General features: G+C 32.2%; 1 protein-coding gene across 1 annotated transcript; it reads right to left on the bottom strand.

The window, feature by feature from the left end:
* Positions 1–8,923: 8,923 nt before the first annotated feature.
* On the bottom strand, positions 8,924–9,691 carry LOC139521621 (uncharacterized). The gene has a single exon (XM_071315099.1). The coding sequence runs from the start codon at positions 9,689–9,691 to the stop codon at positions 8,924–8,926; it is 768 nt and encodes a 255-aa protein (XP_071171200.1).
* Between the last annotated feature and the right edge of the window lie 65 nt (positions 9,692–9,756).

The following is a 9,756-nucleotide window of genomic DNA, read 5'->3' as shown; positions in this document are numbered from 1 at the left end:
TCTGACATATTATAGACTTCCTGACATGCTCGTCTTTAAGATTTACCTGATGCGTTCGTTTTGGAAATTTCTCTTGGGTTTCGAAAGGTCCTTAACTCTTTCATTTGCTTCTGGTATTTTGCCAAGTGGTCGTAAGGGTTGTTGTGATCACCATAAAACATATAAACTATAATATAAATCAAGTTATTTGTTGATAAGGAATGTCAACTGAAAATGTGGGGGTTGACACATATAACTTCAAAATAAATATTAAGCGCAAAACACTCTTTAAAATGTTATTTTAGCTTTAAATATCATACAGTTGGTTTGGTAACTTGTCGTCTAATTAAAATGAAAAGTAACAATACTGGTTCAAAACTGTAGTACGATGGCCGAAGTAAGCCGACAAAAATACTATTTGAACTTTGTATAGTACTGTACAGAAAGTTTGTACATAGTACTTTCTTGTTGTTTTACTTCCGGATTAAAAGATAGTACTCTGTACAGAAAGTTGGTACATAGTACTATCTTGTTGTTTTACTTCTGGGTAAAAAGATAGTACTCTGTACAGACAAGTGTGTACAGTGTACGTTCTTTTTATGGGATCAGGAAGTACAAGAGAAGAGTTTGTGGAGACTAGCTGTTTAATTAATCGACGTATTTTATCTGGTTCTTTCACAGAGTTTGCGAAATCTTTTATTCCCTGGTGGTCCTTGAAGAAAATCTACTGGTCCTCACTATTAATTCTATTAAAAAATGCTAAAATTGTGTCAGTCCTATGCAAAATGTTAAAATCCTGAGGACTGACACTTTTCGCGTACTCTGCTTTCATTAAGTTCATTGACTTTCATGATAAATTGTAAGGGAATACTAGATATAAAACAGTCGGTAAATAAAGTATGTCAAATTATTCAGCGTTGAAAGTCACACACGTAGAAATGAAACTGACAACTTTTGCTTACTTTTATTTTAATAAACGCATCCGAGCTCACCCATGAGCATAAATGGTAGGCCCGGTGTTTCTGCCGTATTTGGGGAAGATCCCTGAGTCCGGCTTCATCAATGGTCGGCTCAATTAGTTGTACATTTAAGCTTTTTTGTTTTATTTCGTATGTTATATTGGCATATATGAAGATGTTATATTTGTTTTTCTCGTGGGATTTTGTATGATGCTTGGTCCGTTTCTATGTGTGTTACATTGTAGTGTTGTGTCGTTGTTCTCCTCTTATATTTAATGCGTTTCCCTCAGTTTTAGTTTGTTACCCCGATTTTGTTTTTTGTCCATGGATTTATGAGTTTGAACAGCGGTATACTACTGTTGCCTTTATTTATATTGGACCATACACCGGTTAACTTGTCTTAAGGTAAAATAGTAGTTGATTATTGATTTAATTGCGAACTCAGTATCATATTGTGTTGTGAAAAGTCGATCGGATTATACCTGCTAATGCTTTGATTATAATTTTTGTAAATTATTATGTCTTAACTTTTAAAAAAAAACTTTGAATTTTTGAAAAACTAAGGCTTTACTACCTAAGGAATAGATTACCTTAGCTGTATTTGGCAAAACGTTTAGGAATTTTGGTCCTCAATGCTCTTCAACTTCGTACTTTATTTGGCATTTCAAACATTTTTTGATTCGAGCGTCACTGATGAGTCTTTTGTAGACGAAACGCGCGTCTGGCGTAAATATAATTTTTTTTATCCTGGTATCTATGATGAGTTTATTATAAGCTATAATAGGCTGATGATTAAATATGTTAACACATTCAGGGTTTTGTAAAAATAAGGTTGCAGTGTTTCATTATTATATTTTTAGTTTTTGTATAGATGGGTTGAATTTTGTTAACATAACTAGTGGTTGTTCCCGTTTCGTTGGGCGTTGTATAAGCAAGTTTTCACTTTCTGTATTTTGTGTTTGAAGGCCACCAATGGGTCTTCAACGCAGCGAGAAAATATCGCACCCGGAGGTGGGCCTTAGATGGCCAATTAATAAAGTGTACTAGTTTAATGACAATGGACGTCATGTCATACTAAACTTCAAAACATATAAATGAACTAAGTTGTGTTGGTATGTCTGTGTGGTATGTTTACAGTTTTTCCTGCTGGATCCCATTTATTATCACAATAACCTGTTATATCTGTTTGTATGTCTGTGTGGTAAGTTTACAGTTTTTCCTACTGGATCCCATTTATTATCACAATAACCTGTTATATCTGTTTTGATTCCTCAACTACGTTTGTCAATATAATAACGGAACTATAAACAATTAACTGTCATACATGTAGGAGATTTCAATGACAATACAACCAGGTTTTACCTTCATTTTCTTAAGAATTTGTCTATACCAATACCATAGTCAGTACTATGTTCGTTTCAATGGTTGATATGGTCCAGCGTTTGATTTTGTCAGCTTTTATAGACTCCTCTTTATTTTTTAACTTTCCTAGTCTTTCAGTATTTTTTTTGATAGATTTTCACACGGTAGTTTGTCATCTTTTGAATATTGAGTTGTATACCATTACCATGCAAACAATTTAGCGAGGAGTAATTAGATACGAGTGCAAATACAAATAATATCTAGAACAATTTAACATGAGACATGTTATAATCTAAGAAAATAGGAAATCACGTTTTATAAGTTCAGAAAAGTTGATTCAAGTTGTGTAATCATTGAATACACTGTGTAGCAAATAATTTTCCTTGGAAAACAATCTTTATTTCAAGTTCTGAATATTTATTATCTTTTATCAAGGTAGTAAGATACTGTTAATATAGTACACCAAAACTGGCTGGTACAACATAATAAATAGAAAAATAAACAAATTATAAATTTATTTATTTCCCTTAAGATACTCACGATATTATACTTGGGGAGGGTGATTGTGAGATTGGAGGTAGTCTTATGGTCCGAGACCACCATTGTCGTCCCTTGATTTTCGTTGTTCACAAATATAGTCCCTAGTGTTGACAGTGGGTTACTTGCCATTAATTTTTATACCCCTTCCAAATTTATTTCTCCATGTTTAATGCCTCAAATTGCAAGTAGGGGATGAAATTACACTGTAAAAAAATTTGGGTCCAGAATTTTAAAGGAAAGTAGTGATTTGGTCCAGCTGAAAACGGTTTAAAATTAGCACTTTGGAAGCTGTCAAAAGATTTCAAGACGCCCTAAACATAAAATTGTCCATATTTTGAGTTAGAGACGATGAAGTTTTCTATAGTTTTGATATAATTTGTCCCAAAAGTAGTACAACTCACTGTAAAAGTTTCTTTAAGAAAGCGCAGGTGGGATTTTTTCTATTTTCATTTATGTTCTAAAAGAAATGCACTACGAAATAATTGTGGTCTCGCACCTTATAACCGACGCCCGGCTCCTTCGTGCATGTTCCATTCTCTAGTTCTCTAGTTCTATATGTATTTTAAAATGTTATTCTATATTGTAAATTGTACATATATATTTATTAAGAGTGTTTAAAAAATCCAGATAACGGTTAAAATGTTTTATTGATTGTTTTTGTTGAAATGAGTAAAAGATAAATAATATTAATACGTAATAAGTACGATTATTCGATAATCAGTAATAAATAAGGATGTTTGTTTTTCTCACTCTATGTATGGGTTATCCACATGTATAAGACGCTCATTTGTGATTTAAACACTCTAATGACAAAATAATCTTCCTTTCATAGTCAGAGATGGCTTATTCACTATCCATACTGTCAATGAACGTCCTAGTTTGGAAACAGGTTATTAAGGTGAAATTAATTTCAATAAAGTAACGGTATTTGTACCTGCTTTTATTTTGCTTAAAATCCGATAAAATTCAGCAGCTTTCTATATAAAACTAATGTGATTTGTAAATTTAAAAGAGTAAGAAGACTATTTTTGTGTAATTAACTCCTCCGAGTGTTCAACACAGAACCCCGAAATGCAACTTCTATCTTGGAATTGCCTTGGAAATTTATTTCTCATTTTTTTTTCCAGAAATAAGTCATTACCAGCAAAATTTATAAGAGATTACACATTTTGTCTAATCAACTCCTATAGTTTTTAACCCAGATCCCTAACAATTCACAGGATGATTGCCACATATGTTCAAGTTGTACACCTGCTATTAAGGAATTGTTTTAGTATCTTTACATATAATTTTTCAAATATTTCAATTTTTAGTATAAATCATTCTCCATTGTGTCGGATACATTCTGCGCAAACCAGCCATTTGAGTCTGTGATCTATTTTCTTTTACCATGTATTCTTAGTTGAGCATAATGAAATACTTTGTCTGTCATATACAAATAAGTTATGGCTGCTATATAGTTTGTTCTAAGGCGACGTAAGACAAACATCAATTAGCCAATCTACACAAGTTAAATAAGGCTGTAATTTTTGTTTATAGAGTAGCATCAGATAATAGATTCCGTTCAGTATGATATATAATAAACTTAAAACTAAAAAGCAAATAATAAAAGTTATAGTAAACAAACTGAAGCCGAAATGTATAGCATGTTAGATATTATGAAGTTTTTGAATTAACGACCTTGAAATCATCGATTCATAATAACTGTTTTTATTTATTAACGTTGTTGTACGCCAGACGAGGACATGCACTTTGTTGATTGACCTTAACCTTTTTACAGTTGTCTCTTATTCAGAGAAGTAAATCATATCATCTATAAGAACCAAGAATCTTTCATAGCTAAAAAAGCCGAAAAAGAATACGAAAAAGAGAATATATGTTTTTATAGTATAAAAAGAGGCCGAAGATGTAAAAAAGACATTGAAAAAAATATTTTCCCTTTTTCCAAAAAGGCATTTTATTTTTTGAAATGCATATTATATTATGATAATTGGTTTGAATTATTAGATCAATATGCCGGAGTGTCTTACTGTCAACATATTTGTTGAATTTGAAGGTAGACTTTTTCAACAAATTGTCGGCATTCCTAAGGGAATGAACTGTGCGCCTCTCCTTGCCGACCTCTTTCTATTTTCATATGAGTCGGAATTCCTTCAGGCACTTGTAAAAAACAAGAAGATTAAAGAAGCCAGATCATTTAATTTCACGTTTTAAATTCAGGGGTAGGTCAAAGAAAGTCTCGTCCTTTTTCTAAAAAACATTTTATCGGAAGGTACCAAGACTTGTTCATAAATATCGTTATCAACTTCACAAATAATACACGATGATCTTAAAGTATAGATTCTTGGTACTGACGTTGTTTATCATCTTTGTTACCTATGTCGTTAGTCTGTTCTTAAACATCCCGTCATTGAGTTATTGTTCTATGGTAAATTCTTGTATTCTTGTCTTTCATTTTGTCTATATGCCTTTTTGTGCTTCTTTGTTATCTATGTCGTTACTATGTACTTAAACATCCCGTCATTGTGTTATTGTAGTATGGTAAATTCTTGTGTTCTTGTTTTTCATTTTGTCTGTGTGCCTTTTTGTGTTTCTTTGCTACCTATGTCGTTACTCTGTACTTAAACATCCCGTCATTGTGTTATTGTAGTATGGTAAATTCTTGTATTCTTGTCTTTCATTTTGTCTATATGCCTTTTTGTATTTCTTTGTTACCTATGTCGTTACTATGTACTTGTACATCCTGTTATTGTCTTATCGTACTATGGTACATTTAGTTTGAATCTATAGCTATTAAGATAAAAATACAGTGTTGAGATTTTTCCTATTATGTCTTTTTGTTTTGTTAACACATTGTTGTCAATGTAATATAGTTTGATTCGACTGTTATACAAGGTAGCCTGTATATATAGTGTGTCTACGGACAAGACACTTGTACATAACAAGTATTAAATTCAATTATTTGTCTGCTATGGAACTTAAATCTTATTTAAAGGTGATGAAAGTTATCTATTCAAATTAAAACTCAGTATTTTCAACATAAATATAGTCACAATTAATTCTAACAGATTTTTTTAAAAACTGAAATTGTCTTATCAGTAGACATTACCACAATATATTTGTATCCAATTTCTTGAGTTCAGCCTAATTTGATAGGTAAAATGTATGTTATTTTTTCAAGAGAACACATTCAACTATGTCAAAATTGAGTTTTAATATTATAGTTTGATTGTTTAAAACAGTCAGATATATGGATTTCAGTTAAAAGAATGTGTCTTCATTTTGGCTTAATCAATAAATTATTGAGATATGTAAAGAATTATGGGTACATTTTTATATTTTCCAAAATTAAAAAAACACCGCTTAAAACTTAATTAGTAACTTTTAATCTTTACTTTAACAATCATCTTTGAAAGCATTTAATTGAATATCAATAAAATGTCTTGTCCGTAGACATTATCAAAATGTATTTGTTTCCATTTTCCTCGAAGTTAAGCATCATTTGATCGATAAACCTGATAAAATGTATGTTTTTTTTTCTTCAAGATAACACTTTCAGCTATATCAAAATTAGGTTTAAATAATGCATTTCATTAAATATAATACAATGTCTTGTCCGTAGACAAAACATATAAATTGTATTGCTAAGTTTGAGTGTTTATTGTAAGAATATGCATCAAGTTATTTTAATGTTCTATACACCAAAAGAAAGGGTTCTTTTGGAAGTTTTGTTATTTATAGATAATTTTAGATACAGTTTTATCAGATAAGATAAATGATCAAAGAAAGCTACTGTTGTTTGAAATAACTGTGAGTCAAACATGTTCTTGTTATTTTTTTTTCAATTAAAATGTTTGATATTCAATAGTTCTAAACACATTTTGTTGTCTTTGTCATTGACCAAAAATCTGTCACTGGTGACCATGTCTTGAAGGCAACCATTAAAGAAAATTATACAGTTTTTAAACACCATTTATTTAATAAAAATATTAAATATTTCTTTCAAAAACTGCATGTAATTATATAAATGCTTTCAGTGTTAGCCTAACGATGGCAATTTTTCACAATTTAAACCTTTTTTGAACCAAAATATCAAAAGAGTTTTTCCCAGAGGTGATACTCATTTTTGACTTCATGTGAAACACAAAATGCATATCTGATTGTGGCTAGGCCAATAGTGAAATATGATATTGACTAGGACAATGGATAAATGGATAAATAGAGGAACACGATATTGACTAGGATAATAAAAGTATAGAGGAACATGATATTGACTAGGATAATAAATGTATAGAGGAACATGATATTGACTAGGATTATTAACATATAAGGGAACATGATTTTGACTAGAATAATAAACATATAGTGGAACATGATATTAACTAGGACAATGAACGTATAGTGAAACATGATATTGACTAGGAGAATGAACGTATAGTGGTACATGATATTGACTAGGATAATGAACGTATAGTGGAAAATGTTATTGACTAGGATAATGAACGTATAGTGGAAAATGTTATTGACTAGGATAATGAACGTATAGTGGAAAATGTTATTGACTAGGAAAATGAAATAAACATATAGTGGAATATCCATGACTAAAATGAGAAACGTCGCACGATACTGGTGTCACCCAACGTTACACGCTTGAAGACGTTGGCCAAAATAAAAACATTAACTTATAAAATAACTTTTGACGGATTTTATGAGTGAAATACCTTAAAATTTAGATTCATGCTTTTCTTAGATAATAGATACTAAGCTTTTTATTAACAAATTAAGAATTAACACGAAATGGAATTGAATCATTTGAATAATAAAACATTTCATAACAAAAGCAATCATATATTCCGTTTAAATAAACTACGCACTGCAAATGAACTCATTTATACAATCCAGAATGTTGAGGCGAATGGACTACGATATACATGTATTAAGCATGGAAGTGTCATTGAGTTCTGCACAAATATATACAATATCTTAGAGTGGTATTATCAGACTTGTTAGGCACCATAAGAAATACTAGCTGTTTCTACTTGTAATGATTCTAAACTCATCTTGCACATAAATCTCAACGTCATAAGTAGCGTGACGTTACAATACAAACATAGCGGTACCGCGAACGTCTAATGAACACAGTCCTGAACATCCTGGGGGCCCGCGTATGATAATTTAAGCAATAAATAAAGAAAAATTCTTAAAATGAAATAACTATTGTCTCTCAAATGAAATAAAACTTTAACTATTTACACTTAAACAGTCTTTATGTTTTACGGAACGGTTGAATCCAACTTTTGATTTTCTCCTTGGCATCAGTTTTAGCTTTTCTAGTTGAAGTAATAGTATTGCCACTAGAATCAAACGGACTATCTGTTGATAAGAGTTCAAGTGGATATAGCTTACTTATCGGTCTAGATGTCGTACCATTTTTAGTGCGTAAAATGGCAGACCTACAAAGTTCATCTCTCCCATAAACTAACTTAACGATAATCGCTATATTCCACACTGTCCTTGGGGCATCATCATGAATCTGTACAATTTCGCCCACTTTAATGATTTGGGTGTTATTTCCGGTGTTTCTATGTTGTTCCCTAAGTGAAGTGGGATATTCTCGTCTCCATCTGTTCCAGAAGTCGTGAATAATGCGTTTTTGAACACTAGATTGTCTATTTGCTGTGTAAAGTGTTAAGTTTTGTACGTTCTCCTCACTGTTGAAATTAATTGTTCCTGAATACGGTAAAGTTTTAATCCGTCTCCCATAGAGAAGATGAGACGGTGTAAGCGGTTCATCATCGTTAAGGTCCGTTGATACGTGGGTTAACGGACGATCATTCAATATAGCCTCTATCTCGGTCACAATTGTCTCTAGCACTCTAAAAGTAACTAGTGCTCGTCCTAACACTTTCTTTATGCAATTCTTAGTCAAGCCGATCAATCGCTCCTACCAACCACCATACCATGGTGCACGCTTCGGAATAAATTTCCACTGAGTTCCATATATGTTGAGTTGTTCCTGAATAGTAGTAGATTTTGTAAGTATTTCAATTTCCTTCGCTGTTGCGGTATATGTTGTACAATTGTCAGACATCATGATTTTTGGTAGCGATTTGCGTGGAGAATCTCCTAAACGCTAGAATGAATGTTTGTTCTGTAAGGTCTTCAACGATTTCCAAATGCACAGCTCTAGTGTTAGCGCAGGTGAATAGACAAATATATGCTTTACTAATACTGTTGCTTTTTGTTCTCACATTCAATGCTCCTGTGAAGTCGACACCGGTTACGGTAAACGGTGGTGAATCATTAAGTCTGTCGGACGGCAGTGGTGGTGGGTCGGGTGTAAGATAGGGTCTTCCTGTAATTTTACGGCAAGTAACGCAATTACGGAGTATTGATTTCACACATTGTCGAATCGACGGAAACCAGTAAGACTGGCGAATAAATGTCACTGTACTTTCTAATCCAGAGTGAAAATTCCTTGCGTGTGCATCCATAACAATTAATTTACAAAGTCTGTCTTTGTTCGGTATTAGTACTGGAAATTTAGCTGATTCATCAATAGGTGCATTGTTAATTCTCCCGCCACAACGGATAATGTTCAATTTGTCCATGTACAATCTAAGTTGCTTCACTAGCGCATTTTTCTCTGATTTGTTGTTTAAACTCTCAATAACATCCGGGTATTTACGCAGTTGCGAATCTCGGATCCATGAAGTCGAAGCAGTCTGAATTTCATTGACACTAAGATTTCCTGTTAGTTTGTCATTATTTCTACAGTTGTTTATGAATCTGTACATGTATGCTGTTATACGCAAAAGGTTTTGGTATGAGCTGTAGCGTTCTATATCCATAATTTTACTTATTCCTTCATAAGATCTGATTTTCTGTTGCGGTTCACTCGTTGATTGTCCTTGCT

This window comes from Mytilus edulis, chromosome 4, assembly GCF_963676685.1.
Source record: "Mytilus edulis chromosome 4, xbMytEdul2.2, whole genome shotgun sequence".
In the NCBI taxonomy this organism is placed as follows: domain Eukaryota; kingdom Metazoa; phylum Mollusca; class Bivalvia; order Mytilida; family Mytilidae; genus Mytilus; species Mytilus edulis.
This window is presented reverse-complemented; position numbering and strand designations above follow the sequence as displayed.

What these genes read in the sequence shown, in the direction of transcription:
- LOC139521621 (XM_071315099.1), bottom strand. Translation starts at nt 9,691, where the DNA reads ATGGATATAGAACGCTACAGCTCATACCAAAACCTTTTGCGTATAACA.